The sequence below is a fragment of the Siphateles boraxobius genome, unplaced genomic scaffold, assembly GCF_051911475.1.
Source record: "Siphateles boraxobius isolate OS27281-9 unplaced genomic scaffold, OSU_SipBor_1 52, whole genome shotgun sequence".
NCBI classification, from domain to species: Eukaryota; Metazoa; Chordata; class Actinopteri; order Cypriniformes; family Leuciscidae; genus Siphateles; species Siphateles boraxobius.
In genome coordinates this window covers 1,276,957-1,292,900 of record NW_027509164.1, presented here as the reverse complement: position 1 = coordinate 1,292,900, position 15,944 = coordinate 1,276,957, and the positions used below count along the sequence as shown (strand labels likewise).

Genomic DNA, 15,944 nt, shown 5'->3' with positions numbered 1-15,944 from the left:
GTCATCAACTAGGATGCTATTATAGTGTTTGTTCCAATGTAGGCTTTATTCAAACTAATGAATCCTTAACTTTGAAATATGTATGATAAAATGTATACTTTAGTTTTTACAAAGAAATATTACACTTGAAATATTGTTATTTTAATTGTTGCTGTAAGTGTAACCTTTTTAATAAAATAGCAAATAATATATTTACAAGGTAGATGTAAACAAAATCTTAAAAGGTCAATATAAGCCTTCTCTTCAAATTATTTGTATTGTGTTTTATTAGTGACAAATTTGGGGAGAGGATACATATCCAAAACTTTCTGAAAATACAGTATGAGAATTAACTACACAATTACTAGAAATGTTCACCTTGGTTATTATACAATTTGCAAGCAAAAATACAAGTGGAAAAATACTATTTTTTTATAGATGTTTCCAACTGTGAACCAATTTTGTAGTATATATACACATTTCTTTTCTTGTGTCCTTGTATTCTTTCTTGTGGCTCAGTGACCCACCTGTGAAAAGCTCATTATGCAGGCTCATTAAGCAGGTCTTTTGTCTTCACAGGTGTGAATCAGACCATTATACATGAGTCACACCCATTTCGCATATTGCCTTTCCAAACAAAAAGTGTTTTACTAAATTTAAATCAATGTATTGTTTTATGTGAATGATTTGGAAGGATGATTTTCAGATCATTTTGAAGCAAAAATCCTAGGCGAGAACATCCATTAGTCAAAAGTCTTGTGGACACATATTTAGTATGTGTTTTGTGGCCTTATTTCAGAGACTTTAAGTTTTAGTTTGTTCAATAAACATGCATAAACAATATTCTCTCAAAAATACAAACATGTACATACATCTTGCTAACATATCATGGTAGCCCTGTTTGTGCTATATAGAGTGAATTTACACCTTTGCCATTAACATGTTTATAAATAACTGAAAAAAGCACAAATGTTAGAGCATGTCAGAACACCTCCAGGACCCCAAAAACACATAGGACCCCAGAGGGTTATGATCAACCATTGAAATTTGATCAATTATTAATATTTGCAGTTTTCCTAATTTGGCTCTCAAGTAATTAATTTTTTCATCTCCAAGTGGCTGATATGGCAGTGAAGCATTTATTCCGATGCAGAGACTGGAATGTACAGTAGACCCATTAATTTGGTATGCAGAGACTCTCGGTAGGAGCAGTTAATAGCACATGTGTCTCATCTGGGTTTTCTGTTAACTTCGAAAGTATTCGAGAGGCTTCATAATAGATAGCTTTAATCAGTACTGACTTTCCAACACCTCCTGGACCAGATATGAACACATGAAGTGGATCTGGGTTTTCACCTTGCACTTTTGCTAAACACCATTGCCGCACTTTGTAAAATATTTGTGACTGCTTTTCATTTAAAGAACGCAGTAAATTCATGGCATCTTGCTTTGTCATAGCAGATGGATTGTTTTCTATCCTGGAAGTACCCACATTTGGTAATAGATCAGGTATGATATCATCACCTTCTCCTGTATCTATTTGGTCTTTCTTACTCTCCAGACATTCGAGACGTTCAAGTTCTGCTTCTGGACAGATTTGGGCCCAAGCATCTTCCATTGGTCCATGTTGTCCTAAATCATCTTGAGCTCTTTGTATTGTGTCTGCTTCTTTTTCAAATTTTCCCATGTTAGTGTCCACTATCATTTTCACTGACTCAAGCTCATCATTTAAAATTGTAACAAATCCAGTCTCATAAAAATCCTTATGTGTAGTGAAATTTGTTGGTTTCAATTGATCTCGCACAAAATGAGGCAAAAATAATTCTAAAATACTTTGATGATAATTTTCTGAATTTTTAGTGGGCGAAAAACGAGCATATCGCACAATGGCAGAGTCTGTACGAGTTATTTTTCTCACAAATCCCATGTCATTTTCCAGTCTTACTCTGTCTGAGCATTTTTCAGATGCAGTCAACACTCTGTAGTCTGATGCAAAGCTTGCTAAACACATTCCACTGAATTCATTTGTATGTGGACGGGCTCTGTATCTGTCTGAGATGCTTTTCATCCATATGCCATCATTGTCATCTTCTCCACATTCAGCTTTTTTATGTATGGTGTTTAAGGGTAAACTCATTCTTATTTGATTATTACCAGTTGGAATAAACACCACTTTCCTTGATCCTTCTTTTAGTTTCATGTTAGTCAGTCGATACACACTCACTTGAGCAGAGACCTCTCGATTATGTAAAAACACACTTCCTAGTTTTCTTAAAGCCTGTTTAGCATCCATATTACCTTGATTGTAGGGGTGTCCCCGACTAAGGATTTTCATAGTCGAATCAGAATCGTCAAGTCTTCCCTATAGTCGACTAGTAGTCGAATCGTGTGTGTGGGGTTGGGGAGGGGGCGGGGCTTTAACATTTTAAAGCCGCGATGTACAGAACATTACACAAAGATATAGAAAAAATTTAGAGAAACATTTTGGATCAATGCAACTAAGAAATAACATAAATAACTGCAGAAAGGCCACACTGCAGACAGGATTTGCATTTCACATGCAAATCAAATTAAATCGGCTAAATTGCCTGTGCGAGCAGGCTCTATACCTACAGGGCGCAACATCGATGCACCGAAAAATAATCAACAATTAATTTACAGAATTAAATTAGAACAGAATATACCTTTCAAAAAAAAAAAAATGAAATAACTCTGAAACAAGTCACAAGATGCAGAACAAATGTGTGCAAAGTGCCTAAAGTGCAGGGGAACATATACTCAAAACACAAGCCACAAATAGTTAAATTAGATTACCCTGAGTGATCAATAAATAAATAAAAAATAAAGATATTATTAAAATATCGAAAGTATAGCCAGAATGGTCAACTTTAACTGCAGAAACAACAATAAACGCTGAACTCGAGTGACAGTTTATCTAAACATGTTCACAGCATCCAAAAATCAAATTAGAACCGGCTGAAATGTTTTGAAATCACTTGTACCGTAACGTTTCCTGATCGAGAGAGAAAATCTAGCCTTTCACTCTGTCTGTGTCTCTGTGTCCGTTTGAGTCTTGTCAAATTGTGTGCGCGGATAAAATACATTCTAAAACGCTTAACATGAAAAACGTTTGACGGCTTATTGTCCTAAGACAGTTATATTAAAAGATCAAATTCTATACACACCTTATTAATAAAGCATACTGTATAGCCTACAGAAAAGCAGATGAGCCCAGAATATGAACGCAACGCGTTTAATTAAACGCTAATTTTCCTCCCATTGAAAACCGTTATTATAAAGAAAACGCTTTACGTGACTTTCTATAGGAGGAACAAGTTGCGTTCATATTCTGGGTTCCTCTGCTTATCTGCACATTGTATGGTTTCTTAATGAGGTAGCCCACTATACATTAATTAAGCCAGAAGTGCCCTAGCGTTTTAAAAGCTTTTTTCACGTTAAGCATTTTAGAATCTCAAGAGGAAAACCAACTTGTTAACGGTGGCCTGCAGAAGTGCGATCATGGTTTTCCTGATGCTAAATCCAGTCTGGGAGAATATCTGATGGTGTGCATGATCCACACTTCAGATTTTCTTATCCCAGACATTTTTAAAGATTTAAATCCCTGCCGCCAAAACGTTCCTCTCTCGGTCACGGATCGAAAGTGAAACTAAAATCACAGGGTATTTGGATTTATTCATGCACGTTAAAAATATTTATTAAAAGCTTCTTCCTTTGCACATTTGTATTGACAGCATTATCATAATAGGCTCCTATATTAACGTATTGACAGAAAACCTGTAGTTCTATGTGAAATCAGACATTGAGCAGCCTTATAACCTCTGCGAAGATTCGACTGTGAGATTGGTAGTCGAATCAGGCTCCTCCTATCGATGCATCGAATCTTCGACTGATCGGGGTCAGCCCTACTTGATTGTGTGCTTCTTTTTGAGCGTTAGCCAGCAGCAATCCCATTTCTCTCTCAGCTTTGGAAATATATTAAATGATATATACTATACATGAGTAAGCATCAACAACAAACTGTATGTCCATGTTTGCATTCCAGCATCGTAAAAGATCTGGGTTAAATTGATTCACCCATACATCATTTGGCTTTCTTTTCAACACAACACTGGTTTTCTTCGTCATTTTATTGTAAGCCATTTCAAATATCTCTTGATTTATACCAATAGATGCAAACATAGAGTCAACTGAGTCAAAGACAGCATCACTATTCAACAAACATTCTCTCACTCTTTTCATTATAGCTTCGGCTAAGTCCTTTGAAATTTGTTTACCTTCATTTTTTTCGTCATCAGTTTCTTTTTCATCCTTATCACTCTTGCTGCTTCTTGTAATGAAAGAATTTTTGCTTGGTGAACAAGGAAAGTTGAATCTAAAATTTAAATCTTTTGCTGTGTCGTTTGAGCATCCCACATCTATCAGACCAGTCCAGTTCATCAATAGGAGTTTCACAGCCCTCTTGTTTCACAATAGTTTGCCTTAGCTCTGGCCATCGTAAGTCCGCTGATGAAAATGAGCAAAACCATGTCGGGATACCTAATTGTCTCACCATTGCAAACAAATCTTTTTGAACACTTTGCCAAAAAACAGGACTCCCTCTGACTGGCTTCAAGAATTTATAACCCTGATCAAAATTTAAAATCTTTTGTAATGACTCTTTGTTTGTCAGCATTTCTGCAGTAATTTTTGTTTTGTTGCTGGTGTCATGGCCTTTCCTCAAAGCAATAGATACATTTGAGATAACTTGATTAAGTTCAGACAAATATTGTCCATAAAAGATGTAGTCTAGGTTTTGAGCAAAACGTCCATCTGCATTTAGGATTCTATTATTTAAGTATCTAGAGAGTGTTAATTTTTCAGGTCGTGGATCATGAAATGTTCCTGATCCTTTTGGGAAGAGAACTGGAAAACATTTGGCTTCGTTACTTTCATCCATTGACATTCTCACTGGATTATTGCCCTCTGCTGGTGCAAGTGACATAATTCCATCAAAATGTTGATCTAACACCTCTTGTGCAATATCCACTGGCTGTAAACATGAATCCATAAACAACCCATGTTGCTGTCGATCATGAAGTGTATCTTCAGTGATCTCTTCATCTTCATTCTCAATATTGTGCTCTTTATCAACACACATGTCCTGACATCCATCCAAATGATGACCATTGTTATCACTTTTATCATTGACCTGTTCTTCTGTTTTACTCAGAGGATTAATCCAGGTTTCATTAAACTCTACATCTTCATACCATTTGTTATTTTCTTTTAAATATTCCAAAGCGGTTTTGACATGATCAGTGTGCACAAATTTATATTCATAATGTCCTTTGTACGTTAATTTCCTCTTAAGCTTTACTCGTATCATCAAATCATAATTTTCTGATCTTGGTAAAACATTTACTACATCTGTAACATTAGATGGAACACAAGTCACTGGTCCATGAACACCATTCTGTCCTCCTCGTGGTAATGCCAGCATCTTCATGAAGGGAATATGCTTTGCTATTAGATGTTCTTCAAGAGAGTTTAAACAGCTCAATTCAACAGGAATTGGATCCAGGGCGAGATTATTTGCTACACTTTCAGCAGGCATTTTACCTTCACTTATTTTTCTATCGCATGTGTGACAAATCCACAGACATTCAGCTGGAGTATTTTTATAAACACAATCTTTACTGCAATTGTCATTACACATATGCAGATAATCTACTGTTATACATTTGTCTGACACACAGCCAGCATGTTGTGATTTTTGTAAATATTTACTTATTTTACAATGTTTGACCTGCATTTTAAAGCAACAACGATGACAAACTGAACAGACATATTCAGGACCTGTAGATATTTTGTCTTTAAATTGTTCAATTACACAGTCAATCTCTTTCCTTTTGATTTGAGCGTCTTGTCGAGTTTCAGTATTTCTTAGCTTAATACTACTGGCAAAACTATCATCATTTTTATATTTTTCTGTGTTGTAATCAATCACTTTGGACTTGTGCATTTTATTTTCATTATATTTTTGAATGCTGGACTTTTTAACTGATTCTCTGTGGGATTCAATTTGCTTGTATTTCTGAACACTATACTCTTTGATTGACTATTTAAATAATTCATTCTCATTGTATTTATGAATACTATAGTTTTTCACAGACGTTTTGTGTTTTTCATCTGTACTATACTTACATATGCTATATTTTTTCACAGCATTACAATGTAAATCATTTGAAATGTATTTATCTGTGCTATATTTTTTAACTTTTCTTGAAATTGTTCATTTTTCTTGTATTCTTCAATGCTGGATTTAATTTTTTTCTTTTTGTACATTTCGTCTTCATGATATCTCTTCTTTGCCTCCATTTTTTCCCCCTGTCTTAAATTCTCATTAATACTGTATTGGACTTTCTCTCTATAAAGCTTACGTGAGTCTGAGTTAGCATTTAACGATTCATGAAACATTGAATCTACAAATGATGATTTACAAATGGAAACACAGCTACCATCTTTTCTTTTTACACAAACAACAACTTCATAGTGACAGCTATTTACATGTTTCAAATAAATCCCCTTATATTGACAACTCTGTCTATTAGATAACACATTTGAGGCTGAATATTTAAGCCATTTCTCTTCACTGAATGTAAATATATCCACACCAATTAAATCACTGGCTGCTTGTATTTCCAGCTCTGTTGCCCAAGTTCCGACATACTTCATTCTTGAACTGTCAATGTAGTTTGCAACAGAAGAGTGTTCTCGTCTCAGATACTGACTGTACCTTCCTTCATTCTGGAGTATGTGTGTTACAACAGTGCGTCTCAGTTTTCTGTGTTCTTGTTCACTTCCACTAACAGCATAAGCTACTGATCTAAAAAGGCAGTTACCATCACCTACAATATCTTTAGTTTCACAAGGTTCAGCCATTTCAACAATCTCATCTGGATTATTCTGTTCTTTTACAACGTGTACAGTGTGTACAATGTTGAGCTTCAAGCAAATACTTTTTTGTTGCTGTACTGTTAATGGACTGAACTCAAAAGAAACAGTGTTAGTTTGTGAAATAAATTCAACATCAGCTGAATTTTCATTTCTTGGGCATAAAGACATTGTTTTCTTTTGTGTACATATTTCATTCACACCTTGATCTGTGCCTATGAAATCAGTCAAAGAAATACTGTCAGTTTGCGAAACAAATTTAACCTCAGAGGCATTTTCATTGCTTAGCCAATCAAAATAATTTCCTAAGTTCTCTTCTGTACATGTTTCATTTCCAAGTATTTGATCTGTACTGATGAAATCAGTCAAAGAGTGACTGCAACTTTCCATTTCTGAGTTTACACCTTTACTCACTCTTTCTGCATCAGTATTTTCCTGCACCACTGGATGGCACACCAATTGATCAAGCTGACTGTGTTTGTCAATCACATTTACCTGGACCCCAGTTACTTCAAATGGACGATTATATGCTTTCATGGACGCACCCAGTCTCCTGAAATGAATGACCAAAGAGTCTATGCTGGGATGGTAAACCACTACACTCTTACCACGACCTGAAACTGTTCCATCACAGTGTCGTGAATGTGGATCAATCACTGCTACTGAGTGATTGATCCGTTTAGTGTTAACGCTGCCAGCGCAGGGCTTTAATCTTTGGCTTTAATATTTCCAAAATAATTTGATCAAATTATGTATAACAATGTTGTACACATTAACCTAGCAATGTAAAAAATCATATGATCACACCATAAGTCAAATTATTATGCAATTGGCACATGACACAATCAAGTGGCACATCACACATTTTAGTGACACATGCCACTATCCACTGGCACATGACAATGAAGGCTGGATGTGCCAATTAGCATAGTGGCATGCCATTAGCCTCTGTGCGTCAGATGCCATATCACTTAATGTTAATGCCAACTCTCACATTCACAAGTTTCCCAAATGTTTTCTTGTACTGTACAGTATTGCCTATATTATCACTATATATTATGAAAAAAGTAACATCTTACCTCAAATCAGGTTATTCTGTCTCCTGCAACATAAAAGTAAAAAAAAAAATGTTTATAAAACATAAAAGCAATTACATTTAAGAACAATATCATATATAGACATCACACTCATGTAGGCTGCACCGTACAAAAAAAGAGTTTAGCACACATTGTTTTATATCATGCCATTGACAATTTAATTGTAGCCATTATGAACTATAAATGTACTTGCATCTTCAATCAGTGTATGCTCAAACTAAATGCTCACACAGTGTATCACACTTTTTAAAAATATATATATTATATTAAATGATATATCTTCATTTGTGTCCTGAATATCACTGTATTGTGAAAGATTTATTTTGATCATATTGACCAATGCATTTTATTTCACACAAACAATATATTTTATATGTTTGAGTGTATGTGTATACATGTATATGTATGTATATACATACACACTTAAGTGTGTGTGTATACATACACACATCGCATTGTTTTGTTTCTTTTAACAAAAACAATGCGAACAATAAAAATAAAACAAATTCTGCATTTATGATTTAAATATACATACATTTTTTATTTTAACTTGTTTTCGTTATTTTAATTAACATACACTGTCACTTTAAGACCTCATGCACGGACTTATTGATTCACACGTGGTTCAGGATTTTGGACATCGGGCCTCACATTTCCAAGTTATTCTGGGTGTTATTCATCAGTGGAGACAGTTTTCAAAAATGTTCATCCAGTCGTTCCAGTTGCATAGTTCACCGGTGCTAGGCTAGCACGAGTCAACGATAACTGCTAGCCTACCATTAAAACAGTTTTACCCACTCCACAGTACACCAAAAGCAAATAAATGATAATGCCAGACTATCGATGTAAATGTCTGTTTGAGAGAATAATGTTAGAAATCAAGCTACCCTTTCATCGCATTGCAATAGTTATACTTTGTTCCCTGTATTCATTAACAGTCTACAGCAGCGGCGGAGTGATATGTAGTTACCTAGGCAACCTAGAGAGGTACTGAGAGAAAGGTAGTACAGATAGTCCCGACTGTACTGCGCTTCGGTTCTGTTTACTTTTCGGCGCAGTACTACAAACCAGGGCAAAGTAAAATTCCGCCGGTGCTGAGAAACTAGATCCTGTATATGTATTGCGACCATTGAGATGCAAGAGTAGTTTTATTTTTACATTATTCTCTTAACAGACATTTACATCGATAGTCTGCCGTTATAATTTATTTGCTTTTGGTGTACTGACTCGCGCTAGCCTAACACCGGCGAACTATGCAACTGGAACAACTGAATGACATTTTTTGAAAACTGTCTCCACTGATAACACTAAGGCTCACTTGGAAACGAGGCCCGATGTCCAAAATTCTGGACAATTAAATTCTTAAAACAACAAAATTCTTAAGATTACACACAGAGATCACTACCGCATGTCTTACCTTTGCAGAAAGTAGACAAAATGGTTTCTCTTCCGGTCAAAACGGAAATACAATACAGCACGCAGTCATTTGATTCCAAACAAGGACATTTGAGTCTTTTGGTTATAACTGATTCAGTTTCAAATGACTCAGTTTAAAAATAATTTAGTTTCAAACGAGTCAATTTGATTTCCATACCATAGATTCCATACAAGGACATTTGAGTCTTTTAGATACAAGCGAGTCACTTTCGAGTCATTTTAAAAGTTATATTGTTTCGAACGAGTCAATTTAAGAGTCATTAGATTACAGAAAAAGGATATTTCAGTCTTTTAATTACATGCGACTCTTTGTATAAGTTATTTTGTTTCAAATAAGTAGGTTTAAGTGTTTTTTTATTTTGAAAAAGTGAGGGTCATCTGATTACAAATGAGTTAATTTAAGAGTCATTTACTTTTAATCATTTAGCTAGCACTTTTATCTAAATCGACTTACAAATCATAAGAGCAATATAAGCAATTAAAATAACAATAGCACGAGGTTTATATATTTTTTATACATAGATACCAAATAAAATAATAGAAAAGAAACCATTAATATTAATGAATCAAGTGTTGTCGAAAACGATACAATATTTAATTACATACAAGAAAGAACTTCTGTTTCAAACGAATCAATTAAGACTAATATACATTCAAACAACTGTTTAAATAAATAGGCCTATTTATTGGGTGGGGTTAGGGATTACATATTGTTCCAATAAAGCATTGTCCATAACATAATTTTAACTGTATTATTCCATCCTGTTCATGAACAACAATACAGAGATGCAAATAATGTCTAACAATTTAGAAACCTAAAAATTATCTAACAACTACTGGCACATATTGTAAAAAACTGCTATTTTTAGTGTAAATAGAATTGTAACAATGTTCAGGGAAGAAGGAGGCGGGAACCGGCGAACATTTAACAAACTTTATTTAAAATAAAATAAACAAACTAAAATACCGCCAGCAGCCCCTCGCGGACGACTGCTGGCTTACTCAAAATAAACATAACGGCCAGCAGCCCCTCGCGGACGACTGCTGGCTAAAATAAAACACAAATACAAAAACCAGAACAACTAAAACCAGGCCTGTTCCTCTCTCGATCATTAATGTCGTCGCTCCTCCGTGAGAGATGCGAGACCGGTGTGCTATACAGGTGTTGCTGATTAGCAATCGCACCACCGGCCTCGCGCCGTTCTCTCACGTCCCTCGGCCGTCCCTCGCCACAAGAATATATCATATAAGAAAATATGCTTAGTGCAAACACTAGCAGTAGTGTTTAAACACTATTTAAACACTGCCAGTTAAAATAAATATATATAATTAAAGAAAAACATGTTGAATGACTGTTGTTTTCTAAAGTTAATTTCAACTACTGCATCACTAGATAACTTTTAAATGTAACTTAAAAAAACCCCAGCCAACTCTAGATAATGCTGATCACTAGCAAACATTATACTCCCTTCATAACACATACAAGTAAAACACAAATTCAATACATTTAAAGAATTCTTTAATTGAAACACTTAGTCTTATAACATGACAAACCCAACTATAAAAACAACTTTCCAAAAAAAAAAAAAGACAAGTTACATTTTCAATTATGTCCATTTGAAACTTTACAAAATAGGCTATAGTTGTCTTTCATAAATAAAAACCTCTCTTGACACTTCAAAACCAATGTAAACAAGTGCAAACGGTTAAATAAAAAAAATATATATATTAAAAAAAAAATTCCAAGCATTAAAAATCTCCAAGCATTAAAAATCTCCAAGCATTACATTTACCACTACACATAAAATTATAAACCACAATATAAATTTCAACCGTTACAAAATATTTTTAATAGAAATAATATTACACAAAACAAAAAAAGTATATATATATATATATATAGAACAATATAGTTGAATTGACTTATATACATACAAAAAAAAATTGTTTTAAGTGTCCTACTCAGTTAACATTAATGAACTTGTTCAGTGAATTTTACTTCTGACATGTAGCTGGCACAGGCTCATCTAACACATCACCTTCAACAAACCAATTGTCCATTTCAATACCTTCACCTTCAAGCAAATTTGACTCTTCAGCCACAGGCTTAACAGCATTCTCCACCTTCATCAGTGCAACCACAGTGTTGTCCAGCATTTTAAAACTGCACATTCCCATCTCAAACAAATGCTCCTCAATGTCCTGTCTATCCAACAGTAGCGCAAGCAGTCCCTCTTTCTCCAAATAATTTCTCAAGACTGAATTGGGCACTTTCACATCTTCTTCTCCAAAATCTCCTGACAAGGACCCTTTGGCAGTTGCATTGGCCTGGAAACTTTCAGACCTCTGCAGCATCCCACACTTTTCACAGCGATGAAATTTCCGTTTGCCATCAAACTCTGCCTGCCAGACAGAGCACTTTGTACAGCATCGCCGGACAGTGACCTCTGCAGCAGTGACATTACCAGTCAATGATCTGGCCTCGCCTTCATCTACGGCAAATGAAGCATCCACCTTCACATCAGGCAAAGCTGCCACCTCATTCAGCTCAGTGTATCGACTTGCAGTCAGGAACATCTCACCACCAAACTCCCTGGTAGACACATTCATGATGTCATACGATCGGCCATTGATCAACACTCCAAGCTGCCTCTCCCACAACTGAATCTTTATGTAATCAGTGTGATCAGCGATATAACAAGTCTGCATCTCAGCCATCACACCAAACATATCAATCATTTTAGGCACACAGCCAACATGGATCACCTTCACTTTCACTGCAGGAACCTGAAACAAACAGAAAATATCTTTAACCAAACAAACACAAAAAAACAATTTCTATTACATAGTCATCCGTTTTAAGTTCTGGAAAACAAACAAGTGCATATTTAACAATATAATACACTAACGGTGCATCAAAAAATACATTTACAACTTAAAATTCCTATTTTTTTCTTTCCCCCCAAACAAGCAACTTTATTCAAACAATTGAATTACTTATAAATCATGGCTAGACATTAAGTCTTATTTATATGGACAAATGCATGCAAGCATCTATAGATATACACACACACACACACACACACACACACACACACACACACACACACACACACTGTGTTAGACACACGCACACTGTCTTGTAACACCCCTACATTTCTGCTGATAAATTACTGCTACAAAGTAAAATAAAGTGACATTCAAGCCCCAAAATGATGTATGACAGCACAACCAAGTTCGCTTCACAGCTCTGCCCTGCACAACTCAACTTTTTTTTTATTATACACACAAATCTCCATAACTTAAAGGTATTGTAGGTAGAAATCCACAAAAATACTTTTTGTCAAAATTTGTTTAAACTGTCTTTATATATAAATGCATAATTAAAATGTAAGTACTCTGGAAAAGAAATGATAAAAATCGAGTGTCTGTAGTCCTCTCAGGACTGTAATAAACACAGCTCATTATTCCATTAACTCCCACCCCCTCCCTACTCGGCTCCTTCCAAAGCCACGCCCCCAAAACACATGAACGCGCGATCCCGGCCATTTGCTCAGCTGGAAGAGTCGGACGTGTTTACCAGCTTTACCAGATGTAGTGACATCATGTCAGAATCACAAGTAATAAAATAACTAACTTTATCAGTATGAATATAAACAATTAACATGGCTGTTAGTACTCACTATCCAGCTCGCATAACGATACTTGTAAAGTTTAAAATATTTTACTAGCTCGTAACGGAATCAAACTCAATATAAGGCAAAGCTATAAATAGCTTCATTGATACACGTTTGCCGTTACTATCAGTTACACTGTGATGAAGGTGAATTTGTAAGATTCATAACATAAGATTGTTTACAGATAAACTGAATTACATACACTCAAACACCTTCTCACAACTGCATTGCAGACCCAATAAGATAATATAACACACACACACACAACATTGTATAGCACATACAGATACAACATAAAGACATATGTAAACATATGTAGAGCATATAACAACAAACCAAACGTGAAAAAACGGAGTAGGTAGAGTTCACGGTGAAAATAGGAACACAGTTTAGGCAGAGGGTAAAGCTAGGTATAAAAATAGATCCCCTAAACTTTTTAACCTAAAGTTAGATTCGGCGAAATTAAATAAAACAGCTTTCGACTGCAGATAGGCCTATTGCTTATTTATCGTCTCAACCCTGGCTCACTAACAGTAACGTTATACTAGTCGACACCAAAGTTACACTGTCATAGCTAAGCCAGTACCGTTAGTTATGCTACGTAACGTTAGGTAGCTAATATTAGGTAGTTAGGTGTGCTAGTGATACATGCTTCATGAAAAAATAAATGCCATCAAAATGAAAACAGCAAGATTACCTGTCCAGCCGAAATAAAGCCATCATGGAGTCACTTTTCAGCCCCTTGAGATCACTCAGTAGTAGCCGACGCTGGAAAGCCACGCCGACTCTCTTATGATTTCTTTATTTATCCAAAGACTTTTTGTTCATAGTCTTTTCAAATACTGTCTTCCTTTTTTTAACTCGTTTGACTTCGCTGCCTCTATATGCAGGTAACGTTACTGAGAATTGTGACTGTTCTTTCTCTGCCATAATTGTTTGTTATTACTACCTTCCGTTCCTTTTCAAACGTGTGCGTGCATTTGGGCTCCTCCTGTATCAGCAGAGGTGGTATCCATGGTAGCGAGGGAGAGTGACAGTCGCCCCAGCCAATCATTTCTTTCGTCCCGGTTGGAATAATGAGCTGTGTTTATTACAGTCCTGAGAGAACTACAGAAACTCGATTTTTATAATTTATTTTCCAGAGTACTTACATTTTAATTATGCATTGATATATAAAGACAGTTTGAAAAAAATTGGAAAAAAGTATTTTTGGGGATTTCTACCTACAATACCTTAAAGTGGTGCAATAGTCACGTGACAACGAAATTCATAATAGATTATTTTACTAAGCAATGTGTTGTTGCAGCCGTATTAACTATAGAATGAAATATGTAGAGATAAAGAATAATCATGAAAGTCATACAAAATGTTATATGTACTGCCTCAACATTACAATCATCAGCTCTGCATTAATACTGCACTAAATACATTACTATTTTCAAAAAAATAAAATATATCTTAATTATTTATGCATTAGATCAACATTTACCAAAATAAGGGAATGTTCTTAATTCTGGTCTAGCCATTTATAAAATATCATACTTACAGATTAAAAAAATAAAAAACTTTTCAATGTATAAATAAAAAACTACTACTATGTCAAAAGCAGTACGTGATTTTTCTTTTTCTTTGTTTCGTTGTTTGACAATGACTGACATCACCAAACCAGTGATCTCACTTTAAAAGGGTGGTTCAGCATTTGACATCGGGCCTCATTTCGAAGTTAGCCTAGTGGAGACAGTTTTCAAAAAATGCCATCCAGTCATTACAGTTGCATAGTTTGCAGGTGCTAGGCTAGCGCGACTCAACGTTAACCGCTAGCCTGCCATTAAAAACAGTTTTACCGCCTCCACAGTACACCAAAAGCAAATAAATGATAACGCCAAACTATCGATGTAAATGTGTGTTGACAGAATGTTAGAAATCAAAGTACACTTGTCGCATTGCAATTGCCACACTTTCTTCCCTGTATTATTAACAGTCAACAGCAGCGGCGGATTGATATTAGTTAACTAGGCCACCGAGAGACAGTGTAAAACACGTAAACAAACGGCGCAGCACCACTAACCGAGCAAAGTAAAATTCCGTTGCTGCTGAGAAACTAATTCCTGTAAATGTAATGCGATCAATGACATGCAAAAGTACTTTGATTTCTTACATTATTCTTTCAACATACATTTACAACAAAAACCAATAAATTATAACGCCACATTATCGGTGTACTATGAAGTAGATAAAAGGTTTTAATGGCAGGCTAGAAATTGCCCTATGCAACTGGAACTACTATGACATTATTTGAAAACTTTCTCCACTGATAAATAACACCCAAAGTAACTTGGCAATGATCTTAAATGTCCAATTAAACCAATCACACCACGTATACACACACTTAATATATCGTTACCCTACTTAACCAAATTACTACTAATTTAAAAGCAAAACAAATCAATAACTTCTTACGTTCTGCTTTGGGGCCATTGACTTCACCTCGGCGATGGTCTTGTATTTCACCGGTGGATTTTTAATCGGCTACCACAGAAATGTCGGTATTGCCACCACACTGTATGTCAAAATCTCCGCCATCTCTACCTAGAAAAACAACCATATTAATAACCAGTAACATTACATAAAAGCGTAAATATTTACATAACAAAATAAATACTCACTGACGGCGCGTTTGATCATTTTCAATTACACCGGACTCTTGTTCTTATTGGCCTGTAAAAAGGAGGCTCGTTTTTCTGCTGCAAAGACAACAACATTACGAAAGTCTTCACGGCTTGTTTGAAAAACGGCGTTA

General features: G+C 35.3%; 1 protein-coding gene and 1 pseudogene across 1 annotated transcript; both read right to left on the bottom strand.

The window, feature by feature from the left end:
• Window positions 1–4,372: 4,372 nt before the first annotated feature.
• LOC143713540 (uncharacterized) lies at window positions 4,373–7,470 on the bottom strand. The gene is made up of 3 exons (XM_077204863.1): window positions 7,348–7,470; window positions 5,164–6,097; window positions 4,373–5,121 (listed from the first exon to the last, which is right to left on the bottom strand). Exons 1-3 carry the CDS (start codon window positions 7,468–7,470, stop codon window positions 4,373–4,375), a joined length of 1,806 nt encoding a protein of 601 aa, XP_077060978.1.
• Window positions 7,471–11,462: 3,992 nt separating this feature from the next.
• The window catches only part of LOC143713538 (uncharacterized), a 66,404-nt pseudogene continuing 61,922 nt past the window's right edge, over window positions 11,463–15,944 (bottom strand).